The following is a 22,807-nucleotide window of genomic DNA, read 5'->3' as shown; positions in this document are numbered from 1 at the left end:
TAATACGCTTGGAAAGAGGGTCTTGTGGAAAATAACCAATGGCATGAGGCAATTAGATCGAATGGTCTGTTTCTATATTGTAGGTTCCATGAAGATAATTCTGTGCAAGTTGATCTTGAATAAAGAATTCTTTCATAGTGCTTTAGCATGATCATAACTTGGAAGTCAATTAATTCACTGTTTGGTTTGGAGTTGGGAGTGGCAAGGAGGGCAAAGAGGGGGCATCAGGGTGATTTAGACAAATTGAATGTGTGGACTAATACACGGCAGCTACAGTACAATGTGGATAAATGTGACACTGTCCAATTTAATAGGAAAACAGAATGGCACAGTTTTATTGAAACAGCAACAGAATGAGAAAAGTTGATGTACAAAGTGACTTCAATGTCCTTGTACACTGGTTGCTGCAAGTAAACATGCGGGTACAACAAGCTGCTCGGCAGGCAAATTGTATGTTGGCCTTCATTACAAGAGGGTTTGAGTACAGGAACAAGGATGTCTTTCTGCAGCCAAATGAAGGCTTGATGAAACTACATCCGTGTGCAGTTTTCATCTCCCTGAGATATATTTGCCATAGAGAGAGTGCAGCAAAGGTTCACCAGACTGTTTCTGAATTGGAAGGGTTGTTGTATGAGGGGAAAATTGGTCAGTTGGGTCTATATTCACTGGTGTTTAGAAGAATGGGAGGGATCTCGTTGAAAAGTATAAAGCTCTGACAGGGCTGGACACACTGGATTCAGGAATAAAGTTTATCCTGGCCGGGGGGTCCAGATCCAGGGACCACAGTCTCATATATGTAACAGGCAATTTTGGACAGAGATGAGAAGAAATGTCTTCACTGGTGGTGAACTTGAGGCGTTCCCTATGAGAGAAGGCCATGGAAATGAAGTTACCGAATATATTTAAGAAAAAAAAAGTCAAATTCCTTGTAGCTAAAGGTATCAAAGGGTATGGCAAAAGAGCAGGATCTGCCATGACCATTTTGAATAGCAGAGCAAATCCAAAGGACAAAATGACCTACTCCTGTTCCGATTTTGTATGTTTCCATGTTTGCATAAATATAGACTTTCTTTTCAGTTCAACCTGAAGCATTTAGATGTAGATTGCAAAGCTGTTATGTGCAAAGGAGAATCCCTATTCTCACTGCTCATTTTCACATATTAAGGAGAACTGTTGGTAACCACCACAATCAGCAGAGGATAAAAAAGGGAAAAAATTGGTAGAGGTATAAATCACTCATTCTTTCCTCTTTTTTATTTAAATCTCTGTGCCTTGGCACTTTTACCATCTGCAAACAAGGGTCAAGGGATAGATGTTAAAAAAAGACAAGGGTCTTATAAAAATACCAGGGAAATTAAACAAAACCACAAAAATACAGAAAATATATAAAACAAAAGTCGAAGTTGAGATTGCACTGCATCATAGAGTCATGGCAAACAGTTTCCTTATTCTCTCCACTTGATCAGTGATGGTTTCTCTCTCATTGTGCTCCATCAACCAATACTACCCAGACCTTTACATCTTCCTTTTGCAAGATAGTGCCCCGTTCCAATTAGTTTATGTACTTTTTACACACATCCATTTCTACTTCTAATAACTCTAAGCACCTAACCTTTCCTAAACGGCATTTTATCTATCTTAAAGTTGTCCATGGACCTATTCAAAAGGATACCCCACCTTCCAACAGGGTCCTATACCCTCCCTAAACAACTCAAGCCTTTAGATCTTTTGCTGAAAAATGTTAAGCCCATAATTTGGATGTTCCACTGGTGAAAATTGGGTTTTGTTTCGTACGAGGCAAATACACATTTATATTTATGACCACCTCACTGAACCACAGTTTGCAAACTATAATCCAAATGCATTTCCCTATGTCAAAAATGGTGACATGAGATTGGTGTCTGGGACTTCAGCAATTAGGTCTCTGGTGCTATTTTAGCTAAGGTGAGATCTTCTCCATCATTACAAATATTCAAGCCAATGAGTGAAAAACTTGAAATTTAAAATGGTTATGCTCAGCAAAACATAGTCTGTTTTTCCATGTTCATAATAAAGAACACAAATTTCAGGTGAAAAATACATCATGCACTTGTTCAATCCTCTTTTAAATGATGTCACAGTTCTGTTTCGTATTCCATATTCTAATAATATTTCCCTTCATCCTCCTGGTGGTCAGCCTGAGTTTATGTCCCCTGTTACATTTACTAATTACTGCACTAATAAATATTAATGACAATACCATGTTAGCTCAAGTTAAGAGGCACAGTTCAAGCATTGTACACAAAAGTACAAAGAAAGCAGCACAGAAGCCAACAGGTTTGAAGGGAAACTTGCAAAAAGTATGCGATAAAAATATAATACAGTAAATATCACTGTAGAAAGAAAATGGAGAGGTGAATAAATCAGATTCAACAAACTTACAGTTGATTTTTACCAGTTAATATATACAGAAAGAAACATCATGTGGTTGTACGTTTTAGATTATTTTTAGAAGGAGATTGACTTTACAGCAGGAAAGCTTTATAAAATTATTTAAATCAGAAATACATTAAAGGACCCTCTATTAAATGGCAGGTCTTCATTAACTTAACTACATACTGATTATTGTTTTGCCTAGGCACCTCTCTCACTAACTCCCGTTATTTATATAGTACTTCAATGTTAAAACAAACAAAGGTATTTTACTGTTAGATAAACAGAAAATGGTGCCAAGCCAGATACAGAATGATATCGAGAAATAATGTAAACGTTAACCTTTTCAAAGCTCTGTTCTGGGTCATTGAGCCAAATTCTTGCTAGAATCATTGTTTTAGTCTTAAGATTGATTTTCCTGTCACATACAAATGTCAGCTAAGTACATTGAGGGGTACTCAATATTCTAACAATGTTAATCCATGGCACAATTCAAAGTACAGAATACAAATCCTTCACCTTGCATTTGGAAAAAAAGGTTAATTTCTCAACCATTTTTGATATTTGCTAGAAATATATGCTAATGGCCATAGTGAGCTAACAGCTCAGCTGCTTGCATGTAGTACAGGTACACAATCCTTTATCCAAAATCCTTGGGGCCAGTTGTTTCTCGGAATTTATAATTTTTCAGATTTTGGAATAAATGACATTTTCACGGTGGAATTAAAACTATATTACCAAGCAGCAAACACATGCGTGAATAGTACGAGTGCTGAAACACAATTGACATCTGACAGTGCTGGGCCATGCCGCCAAGTCACATCTGAGTGACGTGGTTCAAGTGGGTGTGGAGTTGGGTCACATGTTTACACGCCAAAATGATTGTCCACAAGCCACGAAAAAAAATTTTGGATTTCAGAGCTTTTTGAATTTTGGAGATAAAGGATTGCGTACCTACATTAGATCAGACCTCTAGAGAACTGAGAGAAGAGTAGACATTGACTAACATCATTCAGATATAGAACTTACACATCCCACTTCTTTTCATCCTGGAATAAAATTGTTTCAATCGGGTTGTCAGATAATAAGCTGTCTCAGTAAAAGAACTATGGGGTGTAGCACTTGGCAACATGGAAAATAAAGATTGCAAATTCAGAAAATACCTCATTTAATTAAGTCAAGGAATGTCTGCAATTCAGTTAAGTTTACTAAAACATTGAATTTTAGTCTGGGTTTCCTGTTTTAATAGTTAGCCGGTGATTCCTTCCTCCTCACTTTGCAGACAGGTTATTACAAAAGATACTGTTAGCAATCACATAAATCTGAACCAGTAATATCATAGTGATACAGTACATAAAAAGGCTTGGATCAAAGTGATTGCTGAAAGTTGACAACATTTGGTATAACTATTCAGGACACCACTCTACTGTGCCACAATATGCTAAGGCAAGAGTTCACACCAGTGATTCTTCACCCTCAGAATTTCAAATATTTCCAAGTCTGTTATGTATCTCTCACCAGCAGGTTCAAAACAGTAGAGCAGAATGAGCAAAAGAGCACTAAATTACCCTCTAAATCTCAGGTAGTGCCTGACATTGGGCAGATCAGGGAACTGAAGTAAAATAGAAGAAGTGTTCAATTAGACTGTCTATCTCATGATATGGATTATATTTTTGAGAAGACAGAAGCAGGATTTTGTTCTGACAGATGCAGCTTTTGCCAGCTTCTCAACACAATGTGACAAGTACCCAAATCATAGCCTGAAAATTTGGTAAGTCATGTTTGCTGTTTACATCTCAAAGAGGCATAAGACAATTTGGGAAAATTAGTATTATGGGAATTTCTGTCAGCAATAACAACTGCAAATTTACAAAATGATAGGAATGTTAAAGTTAGAATAGAACTTTTATTAGCAACTGGGTTAAAATTGGGATCAGGATTAATCTGCAATAGGAGAAAGTGAGGACTGCAGATGCTGGAGATCAGAGCTGAAAACGTGTTGCTGGAAAAGTGCAGCAGCTCAGGCAGCATCAAAGGAGCAGGAGAATCGACGTTTCGGGCATGAGCCCTTCTTCAGCCCTTCTTAATCTGCAACAGGCCTTGCTTCAGTTTTGATTTAATTTGTTGCTCAGATAGAAGCCATATTTTTATTGTCCGTCCCAAACTGTCTTGAGATGATGATAATGAGCAACCTATTTGAGCCACTCCAGGTGTTATGGTGAATGGGCTTCCACAGTGTTGTCAGATAGGGTATTCCAGGATTTTAGGTGAAAATGAGGACTGCAGATGCTGGAGATCAGAGTCGGGAATGTGGTGCTGGAAAATCACAGTAGGTCAGGCAGCATCCGAGCAGCAGGAGAGCTGATGTTTCAGTCAAAAACCCTTCACCTGGAATCCAGGATTTTGGCATACTTATGATGAAGGGACAGTGAAATGTATCCAATTCAGGTTTCTGTGCAGTTTGTATCAATTCTGCACTGCTCAATAACAGCAGTTACATCTTTGAGCAACAGAATTGAATAGCTAAGGTCTTTTTCCCAGGGGAGGGGAGTCCAGAACTAGAGCGCAAAGATTTAAGGTGAGAGGGGAACAATTTAAAACTTTTTCACAAAGAGGGTTTTACAAAATGGAACGAGCTGCCAGGTAAGATGGTTGAGCCAGGTACAATTACCACATTTAGGAGGTATCTGGATTGGTACATGAATAGGAAGAGTTTAAAGGAATATGGGCTAAATGCTAGCAAATGGAACTAGATCAGTTTAGGATATGTGGTTGGTGCAGACAAGTTGGACCAAAGGGTCTGTTTCCATGCTGTACAGCTCTATGACTCTACATATTTTCATATCAACTTATAGAGTGGTAACTACCTACAGATAACATTGTTTTATTACAAATTACTTCTGAGATGTAACATTAATTATCTTTGTCAATTCAAAAATGCTTGGAATGACAATGGAAGCAATCAAAATGAATTCCTTACACATTCAACATCATCAGTCAATGTACTATCTTCTAATATTCAACATGGTGGAATGATGTGTGTGGAGTTCAATACTATATTAAAATAAGAGAAGGTAACAACTGGTCTCACTACAGAAGAATCCAGTTAGACAGCTACTTTAATCCCTTGGCATGATGCTCATATTCAACAAATGTGTGAATCTCCCATGGGTCTCTTGCCACAAAGTTTCATTAGCAGGCATGAGATAATTCTAATTCCCAAATGCATAGACTACAAATGAGAAACCTTCCAGAGTCTATGCATTTTGTGCATATTAAATGCAACAAAGAAATACTAAAAGCACATCTAACACCTCACACTGAGCTATAATTATTGGTTGTGATCATCAGAAACATTAGCATTGTACTTGTCTACCCCCATCATTCCCGATCCACGCACCCCCACTGAACTAATATTCTGGAAGATGTCTTCTCTGTACTCAACATATCATCTAAGACCAGACACTAGTTATTGATTATACAACTAGGACTATGATTCTGCCCACCAACTAGCTGTCAGAATAGCATCAAATGTAATTGTACCTATAACTATAAACATTTATGTTATAGGAAAGTATTCAATCTTCCTCGATGGAATATTTAATAACTAAACTTTCATAGAATTACTGAACGGTAACAGCAAGGAAGCCATTTGGTCCATCCTGTCCATGCCAGCTCTCTACAACTCAGCAAGTCCCACTACCAAAACCTAACCCCTGAGGCCTGCAAATTCTTTCTCTTCAAATAAATGATCCAAAACCCTTTGAATGATTGAAACAGCCTTCACCATGGTCTCAGTTAGTATACTTCGCATTTTAACATTTGCTGCATAACAAAGCTATTCCTAATGTTGCCTATGGTCCTTTAGCCAATCATCTTAAATTGCTGCTCCCTGGACTGGGGTCTATCCATTTCTTCCTATCTATTTAATCCAGATACCTTATTATTTTAACTCTGTGCACATTTCTTTTATTCAGTATTTCTACACGCTATACCATACCTTTGTCCTCTGGCTCCTTTTCACTGGGATCTTCGGGATTCCTGCCACCTCTATATTTCTTTTGTTTTGCTCGGATTCTCTCCATCCTGTCAAACAGATATGTTTGCGGTAACTTTGAAACCATCAGCTGAAATGCACTGCCATTTGTTAAAATAATGACAAATAGTTTATTACAAAAGACGTCAAACATGTTAAGAATCCAAACTCTGTTCTGTGTGAATATGACAATCTGTAGATTTTGATTTTGCTTTAAACTTTAGCCAAATAGCAAGTAATCTCTTAAATATATTGTGGTGGGCCAGAAATGTTTGTGCTTTTAACAGCTAAGATGGAAACTTTTTATGCATCACTCACAATGCTTCCATTTAAAACTTTTTTTTCCTGAGATGGTCCTGTCAGCACTCGAGAAGAGAAGACTGCTAGGTTAAATACTTACCAGAAGGAAAAGCCATCAAAATTTGTGAATGACACACACCAGTTAGATTCACTCTGTACACTTCAAAATGGAGCTCCAGTATGACAAAAAAAGTGTATTTGCAGGTATTACTTAGTTATTTTTAATGGTTTTTCTCCCTGTGTTAGCACCTTGACTCTGCCCTCAGCCCTCCTCTACAATACACTTTCTACACTGGATTACATGAGTATTTTTCCAAGTGCTCATATTGCTCATACAGTGGGTCAAAGTGTGTCAAAGTTTCAGCAACATCAATAAGAAAATTCCTAAAGATGGTGATGGGTTTCCATGCAAGCCAGGTATTCTGTTTGGGAATAGTTTTTTTAAAAAGTGAGAACAGTTCCAGAATGTATTTTTTAAACAGCTAGATTGTGTTTAGACTTAAAGCTCTCAATGATCAAATTATTTCGATGAACTTACTGTCTTTTTAACTGTGCTAAGGACTTCTTTTCAGTTTCACGGTGGAAATTCATGTTTTTGATGATGCTGGCATTAAACAACTGGAAGCCCCTGTGGGTAAACAAAAGCATTCATTCTAATGACAGTTAACATTTTAATGTTCTTCTTGGACAATGGAACAGAACCATTCAATGAAACCAAGGTTTCTCATGATGAAAAAATTAAGAATGCCCTAATGCTGCTATCACAGTCATATGTCTGCTGTAATTCCACCTCCAACATATTTTTTAAAGAACTTCACACAATGATATTTTTGGAACTATTAATGATATTCCAAAGGGACATCTTACTGTACCTGGATGCTTGAAGTTTGGAGGCTTTCATATCAGCTGTTACATGAATAAAATAATAACTGAGGAAGACTCTGCGTTGAAGTAAAAGGAAAAAAAAGCAAATGCTGTCCCAGATTATGCCAGCTTCACCAACAGGCAAAATACACTCGGAATCTTTTAATTCATTTTCTGAAAAAAAAATTCAAAAAGATACAACAGAGTTATCAAAAATTGCCTGAAACAATACAAATTTGCCACAAATTGAAAGTATTTTTGGACATTACATTTAATGTAATATTATGACTAGCTAATATGATTTGTTTAGGTTGATTTTTCATCTTTTGTTATTTGAGGACAATAATCTCAAATATGAATGTTGTCCCCGACTAGAGATTGGCACTAGCTCTCAGGATTGTTGCGATTGGCTTTAATTTCCTCTTTGGAATTGCATTATCAATCAAAATTCATACATTGACAACTACTGATCTCAAAAAACATGTAATCAAATGTTATATTTCATTACATATACCAGGCAAAATCCAAATAAATAAAACAGTGTTCTAGCCCAGTAAAGTATGACTCTGTCTCTGATGGTAGCACAAAATGATTGATGGTAAATTAGTATTTTTGATTAGATTCCCTACAGTGTGGAAATAGGCCCAACCAGTCCACACCAACCCTCCGAAGAGTAACCGACCCAGATTAATGCACCTAACACTATGGGCAATTTAGCATGGCCAATTCACCTGACCTGCACACCTTTGGACTGTGGGAGGAAACTACAGCACCCAAAGGAAACCCATGCAGACATGGGGAGAATGTGCAAACTCCACACAGACGCCCGAGGTTGGAATCGAACCTGGGACCCTGGTGCTGTGAGGCAGCAGTGCTATCCACTGAGCCATCTTGCTGCCCCTTTTGCCAATGAAAGGAGTAATGACCAAATTGCCCACTAGTTCTGTGCTACTAAGACAAATTTACACCCCTCAGTGCTGTTTAATCCACAAGCAAACGGATAATGCTTTGCAGTGCTCAATAGTGAAAGAAACAAACTCTTACCATCATAATATCCTTTGATAGTACAGTGCAAGCTGAATAATTGGATCATCCAGCAGAAATTACTTTGCAGCTGCTTCAGGAAGACACAAGCTAGGAGCTGGGAAAGAAGGCAATGAAAGTATTTAAATTTTTAAAAAATATTAAATTATGTTACTTCGGTGTAACATTTATTTATAATTTCTTTGGGAATTGTGCCCTCTATAACAATTACAACCATCCTTTTATATATAAGTGAAATGATTTTATAATTTACAAACAAAATCTACTTATTCCTGTTTTATATAAAAAAATACACCTATATTAATCCTGACAACAACCATACAAACACTCAAACATCAGTGAAAGGTCCTTCTACCCTTTTTCCTTGTTTCAATGGCAAGATTGTACATCGTCTTTTTAAGCAAATTTCTGCATTCACTTTAGTTATTGTCACTTCCTCAAACAAACCATTACCTCAGGTAATTTATTGTACACATAGAAACTAGGAGCAGGAATAGACCATTTGGCACTTTGAACCTGCTCCATCCTTATCCTGAGATTGTGAGCCTGGCTCTTGAATCCACAACTAGGAAAATCATCCTCTCCGCATTTAGTCTGTCCAGCTCCATTAAAATTTTATACATCCCGACTTCTGAACTCAAATCTATTTACAATGAAGGCCAATATACATTAGCCTTCCTAATTTTTTGCTGCACCCACCTGGCCAATTTCATTAACTGGTGTAGAAGGACCCCAGCTCCCTTTGTACATCCACACTTTCCAATATGTCATTTCAATACTACTCTTCCTTTCTTTTTTCACACTAGTTTATAACTTTAGATTTAGCCATGATGTACTGCATCTACCATGTGTTTCCCCATCCATTCAACTTGTCTAAGCCACCTTGAAGACTCCTTGCATCATCCTCACAATTGACAATCCCACTCAGTTTATTGTTGCCAGCAAACTTGGAAATGTTCTAATTGATTCCCTCATCCATGTCATTTTTATATATATAGTGAATAGCCGAGGCGCAAGCATTGATATTTGCGGTACCCCACTAGTCACTACCTGCTATTCAGAAAAAAAAAACATTTATTCCCATTTTGTTTCTTGTCTCGAGTGAAACCCTATTCTCAATCCATGCCAATACACTACCCCCTGCCTGATATGCTTTAACTTTGTCCTTTAACCTTATCAAAACCTTCTAAAATCCAAATTCATGACATTCACTGCTTCTACCTTAGGTAATCTACTAATTATATCTTCAACAAACTCCAACAAATTTGTTAGACATGATCTGCCTTTCATAAATTCAAGATAGCTCTGTCTAATCCTGTTATTAAATATATGTTCCTTAAAGTAATCTCTTTAACAGCCTCTGGCTCTGGAGTTTCCATGACTGACTTTTAAGCTATTCAGGATACCTTTTCAGTTCAGACTGTTTTGGAGACTGTTAAACTAACAGCACCTTTACTGCTACAGATCTTTTTACTCTGACATAATCCTGCACACTGCTTTCTTTTGGATGGTTTTGAATTTCAATGATACTGTACTCTGATTGCTAGGCAGCAGCAGGTTTTTCTCCCCTTCTTCCATCTTTCCTAATGCACTGAATTATTCACTAAAAACTCATTTAACATGCATGTAAACAAACAAATTTCCTAGCACTCACGGAAATAAAAAAACTAAAACCACAAGTTCATTCTTCTTAACTCCAGCAAGATAGAAATACAAATCAAATATAAATTATTCCACTTTGGAACTTACAATCAATAACAATATCTCAAATCTTCATTGCCCCATTAAACTGTGGAAACCCGGAGAACTGTGTGCAGTTTTGGTCTCCTTATCTGAGGAAGGATGTGCTCTCTACGGAGGGGATGCAACAAAGGTTTATTTCTGGGATTGAAGGACTGATGTATGAAGATCAGATTGTTTGGGACTACATTCACTGGGAGTTTAGAAGAAGGGAGTGGGGTCTCAGAAATCTAAGAATTTCTAACAGTATTCGACAGAATAAATGCAGGAAGGATGTCCATCATGACCAGGGAAGCCAGAACCAGGGATAGGATACAGGGTAGGCCATTTAAGACTGAGATGAGGAGAAATTTCTTCACTTAGACTTTGGTGAGCCTGTGGAATTCTCTTCTACAGAAAGTGGCTGAGGCCAAAACATTGACTGTTTTCAAGGACTTAGGATATATTTCTTACGGCTAAAGCAATCAAAGGGTATGGGTAGAAAAGGGGAACAGCGTTAGCGAGTTTTGAGAAGATTTGAGGAGGGGAACAGGTTACTGAGTTGGACAGTCAACCATGATTGTATCAAATATCAGAGAAGGCTCAAAGGGCCGAATGGTCCACTCCAGCCCTTAAGTTTCTATGAAAACAGAGTAATCAATTTGAGAAATACTTGTAGATACGCTGCAATTGTACCGTCTGAGCTTTTAGCACAAAGTGGAAATTTCATAATTGATAAACATTGGTACAAAAACATGTTCATAATGTGGACTTGATTTATACAATTCACATCAATTAAATATTGCCTTAGTCGCAGTGTATTTACTTTTCAGTACAACTATTTTTAAATTAATCTTCTTTACTTTTTGAACTAGATTTAATTAAAAGCTGATTGCACTCCCTCCACTGTAATGCCACAGTTGCTAAATACTATCCAGGAGTGGTGCGATTCAGAAGAGCTTTCATTAAACTCTTAAAATAGGCATATCAGTACTACATGAGGTTGCACCAATGATCTCTGAGAATGGATAACCATCCTGACACTTTGTTCCTTCACTTGCTGCTTGACAGCATTTTCAGAGGCCTTGGTACAGTATACCCATAAACATCTCATTAGCAATTAGCTTAATGGGACAGGAGGAAGGAAATGAACGGTTTTATTCAGCACTGCTATTTGTTTCCCATTTTAAAATGAACATAATATATTCAGGAAGTCCAAGGTTCTGGGGCAAAATGTCAGTAGTAGTGATCAATCTAAATCAAGAAATCCCAAAATGAAATTTTTGAACCACCATTAATGATGCATCATTCTATAATCATTGCAATTTTGCTGCCTACATATCCTTGATGTAAAGATAAAGCTCTGTTGGCTGAACAGCTGGTTTGTAATGCAGAATAATGCCAATAGCATGGGTTCAATTCCTGCATCGTCTGAGATTAACATGAAGGACTGCCCTTCTCAACCTCGCCCCTCTCCTGAGGCATGGTGACCCTCATGTTAAACACCACCAGTCATCTCTCTCTCTCTTTCTCTTTCTCTCTCGTTAGAGAGCAGCCTGATGGTTTGGTAAGACGATGGCAAATTCACCTTTATCTTTATTGATGATGGAAAGACTCACCGATAACATATTCTTTGCAATAATGACTGTGACATTGTACATAATTAGACAATCCCAAAAGTTCAGTCGCCTCTTTGCTGGTTTCACTAAAAGTCTTCTGCCAAACAAAAGCAAATAGAATGAGGCGAGGAGGTAGCCAAGACCAAATACACTTATTCGAGCAGACCCAGTGGCAAAAATAACTGCTAGTACCAGCCAGAAGAGGTAGTTAAAAACTGCAACTTTTATCATGTCCAGGTAACACCTGCAGAACAGAAAGAATTCCATGTTAACTAGTCTCCTACATTATATGATTATTGCCCTGAGTATAAACAATATTAACAACTTTTATGGTATTAATTTACATCAATCTACCGAAGAAGAATTTTTAATAGTATTGCTGCAATTTAACCAGTGATCAGTTTGTTCTAGAAATCTATTCCTGATCACCATTTCACTTGGCAGAAGGAAAACAAACTTTTAAAATCAAACAGTTATGTTGTGTTTAGTTCTTACTAACAGCCAAAAGTTGAAAATTTTCTGTATGCTATTTCAAGTGACTGACTGTAAAAACACATCGAAAATATTTCCATATAAAAACTTTCATCAGCATTACTTCACCATTGGAAAAATGTCAGTGGTCAGATCAGTTTCTATAAAGTCTGATGATGAAACCGCAAAATCTGAAATCACTTTCAGGTGCAGAGCAGCTCAATTCAAACTTACCTACAGTATACATAGTTTGGTACTGGGTTCACGGTATTGCCTGCCAGGGGATCAGGATCATCTGTATTTTTTCCACTGATGGTACTAACCTCCTCCTTTCTTTCATCTATAAATACCTGCCACTGGTGGGACATACACATTAGTAATAGAAAGTCATCTGTAATAGAAAAGAACGAAGATAAGGTCTCAATATTGCCAAATAGAAATAAATAATGGTTACACAATTAAATGATAACATTTCAATTGTATAAGAGCCTTGATTGTAGCATATTTTGCCACACTTTGAAGTACTTTAAGCAGGAAACCAATTCATGATGCTTTCTTCTGCCTTTCCATGGAAATTTTAGGATACTTGTTGATCAAAAAATTCTCACCCAAGTTTTAAGTTCACAGGTTCAAGACCCAGCTTATAACTTAAATACAAGTGCATAAGTGCTAATGCACAAGTTGCATTGCTGAGCAAAAATTACACCATTGAAGTTAAAGATCACGGGAAAGAAGTTAAAGATCTTTCAGCACTATTTCGATGCATGGAAAATCATCTCGTACTTTAGTCAATGCTCATTTTTTCACCATATAGCATCAAGAGTAAATAATTTCTCATTTATTTCATTATTATTTGTGAAATCTTGCTGATCATAAAGTGGCTGGTCATGTTTTGTGCTTAAGCCTCTTCTGAGACAAAATTAAACACTTTTCAAGTGCAAGTTTTACTTTCTTTTCAATCTATAAGCCTTCTCCACCAATGGTTAACTTACAAACCATCTTAGGATGTGCTTTTTTACAGTTAAATCATTGTGGAACAACAAATGTAGATGGGTGAAAATATGGGTTTTATGAGTATATAATCCAAATTGCATAAAAGCGAATCCAGAAATTATCCATATACATATTAATAGTAAACAAGGAGGTTGCCAGGATATAGAATGAGATACAAAATCGATAAAGAGAAGATATTAGAAAGAGAGGCGGGCCTAAAATCGATATCACCTTGTGCCCGGATGTGATAAGCTGCTGTGGGAAGTAAGGATAGAAATTATTTCCAATTACCCTCAGCTCCCAAGGCAGTGCGAAGAGGCTGGAAGAGAGCAAATTCATGGAATCATAGAATCCCTACAGTGTGGAAACAGGCATTTTGGTCCAACAAGTCCACACCAACCCTTCAAAGAGTAACCCAGCCAGACCCATCCCCTGAAGTAATGAACCTAACCTATGCATCCCTGAACACTATGGGCAATTTAGCATGACCAATTCACATAACCTGTGGGAGGAAACAGGAGCACCCGGAGGAAACCCACACAGACACAGGGTGAATATGTAAACTCCACACAGACAGTCGCCCAAGGCTGGAATTGAACCCAGGTCCCCAGCGCTGTGAGGCAGCAGTGCTAACCACTGAGCCACCGTGCCACCCAAATATTACATCCAATTCAAAAATGGGGAGAAGGAAAGAGCTGATACTGTAATTATAAATCAGTTAGTTTAATGTCAGTGTAGAAAAATTTTTAGAATCAAAAAAATCAGGGGAAAATAAAATTAACAGCCAATTGGACAGAGAGGAATTGGTAAAGGAGAACCAACACAGATTGGTTAAGGACAAATCCTATCTGACTAACCTGATTGAGCACTTTGATGAGGTAATGGATGGTAATTGTCGATTTATCGGGTGTTCAATTGTATTCAAGCAGCAGACATGAACTGGGCAATTTGCCTGTATACACTATATACGGGAGCTGTCTGAAATTGTGATCATTGATTTGGAGGTATGAAAATGACATACATCCAGAAATAATGGTTCAGAAAGACAAGGTTCCAGTAACATCCTGCACTGTTTGGTTAAGTTCTTTACCAGAAAGAGGTCAGTGAGGGTAACAGAGTTGGCATGTGTTTTCAAAAGTCTTTCAAAATGTGTTTCAAGAAGCACCTGTTTAGTAAATTTGAAACCATGCGACAAAAAGGCAGTAGCAGCACAGAGGCAAGATTGATGAATGGGTAGAAAACAGTGGAGCTAAACAGTCTTTTTGTCAGACCAGATGAAGGTTTACAGTGGAGTTCCTCAAATTTCTGGTCTACGTTTTGTCATAAACATTAGGAATCCGATCTGGGAGGGGTGTGGGATCCAGAGCAGAGTTTGGTGACACAGCATGTAGACTAGACTAGATGACTTGACTAGATTCCCCACACTGTGGAAACAGGCCCTTCGGCCCAACAAGTCCACACCAACCCTCCGAAGAGTAACCCACCCAGACCCATTTCCGTGTGACTAATGCACCTAACACTGTGGGCAATTTAGAATGGCCAATTCACCTGGCTTGCACATCTTTGGACTGTGGGAGAAAACCAGAGCACCCAGAGGAAACCCATGCAGACTCAGGGAGAATGTGCAAACTCCACATAGACAGTTGCCCAAGGCCAGAATTGAACCGGGTCCCTGGTGCTGTAAGGCAGCAGTGCTAACCACTGAGCCATTGAGTAGTAAAGATTGTGGAAAGAAATTGCAAGGGGAAATGAAAGAAGAGAAGATGCAGGGATATTTCTGCACAAATCTTTAAAGATGGCAGGAGAATACAGTAAATAAAGCATGTGGGATCCTGGTGTAAAATAGAAAAGGTAAGAACACATACAAAACCATCTAAAGTATTTGCTCAGCCTGAGCTGCAGCATTGGAATCCACCTCTGGACAATACACTTTGGGAAGGATGTGAAAGCATTGGACAAAATATAGAGATATTTACAAAAATGATTCAAGGGATGAGGAATTATAACTTTAAAAGTTGTAGTTAGTCTTCTGTGTTCTTAAGGAGAAGAAGAGAAGATTTGATGAAGGTGCAGAGATATGGGGAAAGAATTGGGTCATAAGATCAAATGGATTACTCTCTGAAAGGACCAATGCAGCTTCAATGGACTAAATGCTTGTGTTGCACTATTTTATCATTCTAACTGAGCAATACCAAGGGAGATCAGATTGTACTTCAATAAATTTTGAAGCAAGGATTTTGTTCCTTTGTTAATCTGCATATGTTCAAGAAATGTTGGGCAGAAAGGGTTAATGAACGTTTTAAAGAACAGCAAGATCTACATAAAATTTAACATTATCTTGTTCTACTGGCTTGCTAAAACAGGCCTGTCATGCCAAGATAAATCCATGCATGCCTTACATATCCTAAACCATCAATGATATTGTATGGAATTTAAATGAAGTTGGTGTGGCAATTTGAATAACGAAAGATCAAAGTAGGAGAAAATAAAGAGTACAATTATGAAGTGCACGCCTTTACCCACATCAACCAATAAGAACATAAACACAGTAGCATCACTGAACTTTGCCCTGTGTTCAAGTATACCTTGTAGCTTAAGAGTGGTCATTCTAGAAGGACATTTTAGGTTAGTGATGTCTATTAACTGTTTGTAACAGGACTCTGCTTCCATTCCAAATACTGTCATTTTGCAAGATCTCAATGTTCTCTAGTTTATTTTATAGTGTGTGGCTACATCCTGGGATACTACAGCTGGATCCACAAAATAGGACTCGATGTTTACAGCACACAAGGAGGTAATTTGGTCCATTGTGTCTATGCCAGTCAGCAAAGATCTGATTCCAATGATCTCATTTGCCAGCTTTTGTCCCAGAGCCCCTGGAGGCTATGGCAACAGAAGTGAATATCTAAATACTGCTTAAACGTTACCAGAGTTTCTAACTCAACTACCCTTTCAGATAGTCAGTTTCAAACTCTAAGCAACGCCTGGGTGAAAAGAATTCTCAACTCTCCTCTTAGCCTCTACATCCTGCCTTAAAACTATGCACCAAAATGTTCTCCACAACACGTATGTTTTCTACCTTGCAGGCTATTTTCTGAATATTAGGCCCAGAACTCTCCCCTCCATTATTGGGCTTTCTTAACACAAGCTAAATATATTCTTCTGGATACAATTTAAGATTTTTTTCTCTCTCTCTATTTTATACATTAAAACCATCCCAGTTGATGTTTGGGTTGTTAAACGCCTTATTGTTGATGCCTTATTACTCTTACATTTCTCTGAAATTTGATAACATATTTGACCCTGTCTCTCTGTCTCTGTGTGTTTACCATTGTGTTTTTTATTTCAATCCATCTGACCTCATTTCACGATCCTTCCAAGATATCATCCTCTGTTACTGCAATAATTGATTCTTTGATCAATATTGCAATCCTCCCTCCTCTTCTGTCCTCTTCTCTATTTCATTTGCATAATCCCCTTCAGACTGATCTCAAAACTCTGAGACCTAGGTCTCGGCTCTGGTCTCTGTAATTGGATCCTGACCCACAGACCACAATCATTGAAGACAGATAACTGCACCTCCCCCATGATAACCCTCAACATTGGAGCCCCCCATGGATGCGTTCTTAGCCCCCTACCATACACACTATACACCTATGACTGTGTAGCTAAATTCGGAATGAACACTATCTATAAGTTTGCTGAAGAATGGATATCAAACAATGATGAGTCAGAATACAGAAAGGAGTGGTGCAATGATAACAATCTCTCTCTTAATGTTGGCAAAACAAAAAAAAAAAATCAATCATTGACCTCAGGAAGAAATTAGGAGAACCCACCCCTATCTACAGGAACAGAGCTGAGGTTGAGAGAGTTGAGTGTGTCATGTTCCTAGGAGTGACGATAACTAACAACTTGTCCTGGACTTCCAACTTGGATGCGATGGTCAAGGTGGCACAATACTGCCTCTTCTTCCTCAGGAAGCTTAGGAAATTCAGAACGTCCATAACGTCCCTCCCCAACTTTTATAAATGCACCATAGAAAGCATACTGTCCAGGTGCATAACAATCTGGTACAGCAACTGCTCTGCCCAGGAGCAGAAGAAACTACAGAAGGTTGTGTATTGAAGCTCAGATCATCACGGAAACCAATTTCCCATCAATGGATTACATTTACACATCTCATTGCCATAGGAAGGCTGCCAACACCAAAGATCCCTCCCACCCCAGTAATGCTCTCCTACAACCTCGTGCATCAGGCAGAAGTTACAGAAGCTTGAATACCTACATCAACAGGTTTAAGAACAGCTTCTTCCCTACAGTTATTCAATTGATGAATAGTCTCTCTGATGTCAAATAATGTTGGTCTTGTTAATCTTGATCTTGCTTCATGTACCTCCTGTGCAGTGTAAGCTGTGTGCCTCACTCTGTCTAAGCACCCTTGGATCTATATGTCCTTGCTTACTATAATCTGCCTGTACTTCTCGCAAACAAAGCTTTTCACTGTACTTAGGCACACATGACTACAATAAATCAAATCAAATCCTTTAAGCAGAAATGTTGAGTTGCCAATCCAGCCCATCTTTCAGCCCAGTCTCTATCATAATTATGATATCATAATCCGACTTTCCTATCTGTGCCCTCAGCATCTGTCTTATTCCACAGCCTCCCTGCATTAAAATATACTCCATTTAGCATTGTGAAACTCACTTCTTTCTTATCTAGCCCATATTTCCTCACCTTACAGGCTCATTTACTTGTGTTTAACTTCAAATTCCATCTGTTTCTCTTCCCTCTGAGCTACTTATCAGGATTCCATCCCCTGTCAATCTAGTTTAAAGCCACCTCAGAAGTATTAGCAAAGATCTCTGTTAGGATGTTGGTCTTGTTTCTGTTCAGATATAACTCATTCAATTTTTACATTCCCACTTTTCCAGAAATGGTCGCAGTTCCCCAGCAATTTAAAATGCTGCATCCTGCACCCTCATCAGCTCTTCCAAGGATTCTGTTAGGCTGCTTTGTGATGCAGGTATTGCCAACAGTGTGGCATCAATTCCTGCACCAGCTGAGGTTAACATAAATGACACACTTTGAGCTTCTCCCTTTGTCTAAAGCATGGTAATCCTCAAGATTAATCCACCACCAATTACCTCACTCTAATGAAAGAGCAGACCAATAGTCTGGTCAGATTTTACCTTACCTCAGTCAGGTGCCCCTGCTGTTTGCAGTCCACTGCCAAGTGCCCTGACCCCCCCCCCCCCCCCCCCGTAGGTTCAGTACACTCCAGACAGAATGAAACAGGGAGCAAAGGGGATAATGAATCTGCAAGAGCTTCTATCAGAATTCCAGTTACATCATGGGTCTGTGATTGAATACGACTCAAGACCAGTGCTGTGGGGAGTTCACAATTTGGTGAGTTCATGACAGCATTTGGCTAGGCTTGCCTGATACCTACAATTTTAATTGTTACTCAAGTATATCATGTAAAATTGGGGGGAAAAAGCTCATGGGTTGAAACCTTGCCCTTCCACCACGACACGATCTGCTGACCATCGTGTGGTGCTCTCTCTCAATTTAGTTTTTATTACTAATTGCAAAGACTTCAACTGATTGCAGTCAGGAAACATATGTTGGTGTTGTGTTGGTGTTGTGGGCGGCACGGTGGCACAGTGGTTAGTACTGCTGCCTCACAGCGCCAGAGACCCAGGTTCAATTCCCACCTCAGGCGACTGACTGTGTGGAGTTTGCACGTTCTCCCCGTGTCTGCGTGGGTTTCCTCCGGGTGCTCCGGTTTCCTCCCACAGTACAAAGATGTGCAGGTCAGGTGAATTGGCCATGCTAAATTGCCCGTAGTGTTAGGTAAGGGGTAAATGTAGGGGTATGGGTGGGTTGCGCTTCGGCGGGTCGGTGTGGACTTGTTGGGCCGAAGGGCCTGTTTCCACACTGTAAGTAATCTAATCTAATCTAATCAAACAGATCAGTAATACTTTCAAAAAGAGCTGCAAGTATTTTCCACTTAAAAACTAAAACAGTGTAAGAGACTGACAGATTAAAATGTTTGCATTATAAGTTAAACTAATGCCAAAGCTTTCATCAATGTTTAAGTGCATTATAATGTCCAAAACCAAAGATTGAGTAACATTATTGCACACTTGAGGTCTTCTCTGAAATCTGAAACCTTAAAAACTATTAAAAATTCAGCCCATTTTTGGTTTACTACATGCCTTTGGGCTGACATGTAGTTTCAAACAGAGAAAAAAAACCTTTGCAAAAAAGTTTCCTCATTTATGCTTTTAAGAACTGTAGACTTGTTTTAGTTTCCGGGAAAAGTGAACACACACTGCAAGGGGACACCAGTTTCACAAATGTCTCATAGGCTTAACATTCTCACATCTGACAGATCCCAGACCTTCTTCATTAGAAGCAAGTGTAGCATTTAGAGACCCTGAATGCTGTGGGATTACAAACAATTATACAATCATACTTTAAAGAAAAGGGAAAGGAAAATCTAACATGTTGGCAAATTAAACCTATCCTGAGTCACCCTCGCAAGTTCTGGCATTTAACTCAATAAATAGTACTGGCAGAGAATTGGAAATCAATCACAACAAAAACAGACATTGCAGGAGAAACTCAGCAGGTTTGGCAGCATCAGGAAAAGAAAGCAGAGTTAACGTTTCAAGTCTGGTAACCCTTCAGAGTTAATTGCGCTTTCTTCCCACAGATGCTGCCAGACCTGCCAAGTTTCTAAAGAAATTTCTATTCTTGTTTCAGATCTCCATGATACATGGTCCTTTGTTTTATATTACTGAAAATCCATCATTGGCCTCCTCACTTGTTCTAAGGTATGTCAGACAGAGAGTGAGAAACAGAAAACTGAACAAGGAAAACTAAATTCTAAATTGAGTTCCCTCAAACCAAAACACTTACAGAAGTCTCATTAGCCGATCAAAAATTATTCACTAAACCTCTTAATGACTCAGCTGAATTTATGATATAACTGTTAAATGTTTATACACACTCTTAAATATTTTGGCTTCCTGAACCATTTCATGTGGGAGATCTGGGCTCTGTCAGATCTAAAAATATTGTACAAGAGCCAAGGGAGTACTGAAAGGTTCTGAGATCGCTATTGTTCAGTATTGGAGGAGGTCTAAAAGCCTCAGGCGCGGCACAGAAATTGATCCTGAGAAGATATTACAGTCTATCTCTATCTGAAACCAATTATTACCATTGGTATACAAGCTGACTGATACTGCTGTGAACTAAGGTTTATGCTTTCTGTCCAGCATGAGGAGATGTGGAATTTTGACTGAATAGGGATTTAAGAGCTTAAAGGTTTCGATAGTGTAAATGCAGAGACATTGTTTCCATTAGAAGTGTAAGTAACTGGAGATGCAGCTTCAAGATCAATGGCAAAAATTGTTTTACACAGCTAGTCACTACGATCTTGAATACGTTGAAGTTACAGAAATGGAACTAAATGCATCTCTCTATCAAAGAGCTGGCACATTCACATTAGGCTAAACGGTGACCGCTTTTTCTGTATGAAGTATGAGTAGTCACTATGAAATGACGACTGGAGGATCTGATTTATTTACAAATTTAATAATTTTCAGAAACTGCAACAATCCAACAGGATACTGATGACACATAACTAGAAAGCAATGGGAATGTAGAATCAGTCTACAAGGGATTATATTGGAAGTATAGCGTGTCAGTTAGCATCTGTAGAGAGAACACCCAAGTTAATTTTTCTAGCTCTGTATTTTCCTCGGAATAATCACTTCTGAGTATTAATTAGTTTGCCCTCATGTTAATTAGCAAATGAAAATAGAACTATACCTTATATTAAAACTTCTTTGTTAGCTTTGGGGACACAGCATTAATTATCATGATTTGAATTTTAAGAATTAAACGGAGATAGATACTTACAGATCAGGTGTTTGGAATTGGGTAGAGTTACAAAGTCAGGTAGATAAAACCATTTAATTAGGTTGGAGTGAATGGTGATGGGTGATGCCCATCTCCATGGGTAGTCTGTGGAGGAACAAAATAAGATTATGTTTATTTCATCAAAAGTAATACAATATTCACAACAAAATATTGTCAAAGTCATAGTCATGTGAATATAAACACTGCCAGACAGGTGATTAAAATAAGGAGTGATGCAACACTCAATGTTCTGATGTAATCTCAGTCCTCACTGACAGGATATATGGGTAGAGGTGGGGGGAGACTTTCCTTACATGAAAAAATTAATCTATTGCAAGATCACATGCCAAGATATTATCATTAATCTTGGAATCAGGAGGATTACACAGAACTAACTTACAAAGCTCTACAATGGTACATTTCAAAGTGACCAGATAAGGTTTAAAAATACAGGCCAAGAGTAGCAAGAGTCTTGCTGGTCTCCACAAAGAGCTCTTAGCCTTACAAATCCTTGACTTTGCTCTTTCTACCTGGGGCTTTATGCAAACGAGAAGTAATCAGACAATGCTAAGAATGTGTGTCAACCTTTCATTTATGCAGCACAAACAACAACAACAATGTGCAAGGTCAGTTTTCTCTCTTAAAAAAAAGCTTACAAATCTAAAAGCAATTGCAAGGTCTCAACAATCTGGTGTGCCTTTCAGAGAAGAAACGCTGATTACCTAGACAGAGAGCCGGTGGAATTCCCACACACAGCAGGTACTGGTACAACAGGAAGAGAGACTGGAATAGGCAGTACTTAGGCCAAAGTTTAGCAATTGCTTGTCTTTTACGTCTGGTCACAATAACAACCAACCAGCAGCTGTGAATTATCACAAGGAAGTTCATCCGTTGCCCAATAACATTGACTATCATTAGAAGGCAAACCTACAAAAAAAAAGAGATGTAGAAACGGTTTAGAAGAGAGAAAAATAAACACTGCACGTTTGTATTTTCCAATGGCAAACTAATCCAGAGCAAAAATATCTAGGAAAGGGAATGGGGAGATTTTAGCAATTCTCCCTCACCCTGTCTGCAGCAGAATGTTAGTAGATTTTCACGTGCTCAAGCTTTGTAATGTTCATGGACCCATTGGACCACTGATACTTAATAATAATGTCACCTCTAGTACAATGAAACCATGCTTTTGTGGTTTGCATTTTTTCATGTTGTAGTGTAATGCAATGCTGAGTAGATATTCATTGAAAGCGATAGTCCATGTTTAATATAAAGCATTGAGTGACTAACTAAACAGGTACACTTTTATAAGGGAAGAAACTGAGAAAATTAATCTTTCGAAGTCTTCCCTTAACAAAAACCTAGGCTTGTAACCGTGACACAGGATCAGCAGTAGGCTTAACAACCCTTCAAACCT

At 38.4% G+C, this 22,807-nt stretch overlaps 1 protein-coding gene across 5 annotated transcripts in view; it reads right to left on the bottom strand.

The window, feature by feature from the left end:
• Positions 1-22,807, bottom strand: part of piezo1 (piezo type mechanosensitive ion channel component 1 (Er blood group)) — a 355,592-nt gene that overhangs the window by 72,093 nt on the left and 260,692 nt on the right. For all 5 annotated transcript variants that reach the window (XM_087995785.1, XM_087995781.1, XM_087995783.1 and 2 more), the window contains exons 23-30: positions 22,116-22,320; positions 21,394-21,498; positions 12,700-12,856; positions 11,995-12,238; positions 8,657-8,753; positions 7,621-7,786; positions 7,287-7,376; positions 6,413-6,498 (exon numbers count right to left, since the gene is read on the bottom strand). In XM_087995785.1, the coding sequence (XP_087851911.1) occupies positions 6,413-6,498; positions 7,287-7,376; positions 7,621-7,786; positions 8,657-8,753; positions 11,995-12,238; positions 12,700-12,856; positions 21,394-21,498; positions 22,116-22,320 (1,150 nt within the window). The remainder of the gene's footprint in view (positions 1-6,412; positions 6,499-7,286; positions 7,377-7,620; positions 7,787-8,656; positions 8,754-11,994; positions 12,239-12,699; positions 12,857-21,393; positions 21,499-22,115; positions 22,321-22,807) is intronic.

The sequence above is a fragment of the Chiloscyllium plagiosum genome, unplaced genomic scaffold (genome assembly GCF_037043375.1).
Source record: "Chiloscyllium plagiosum isolate Xiang-an unplaced genomic scaffold, Cpla_swu_hap1 HiC_scaffold_17, whole genome shotgun sequence".
NCBI classification, from domain to species: Eukaryota; Metazoa; Chordata; class Chondrichthyes; order Orectolobiformes; family Hemiscylliidae; genus Chiloscyllium; species Chiloscyllium plagiosum.
Note: the sequence above shows the minus strand (reverse complement) of the source record. Positions and strands in the feature narration are given on the sequence as shown.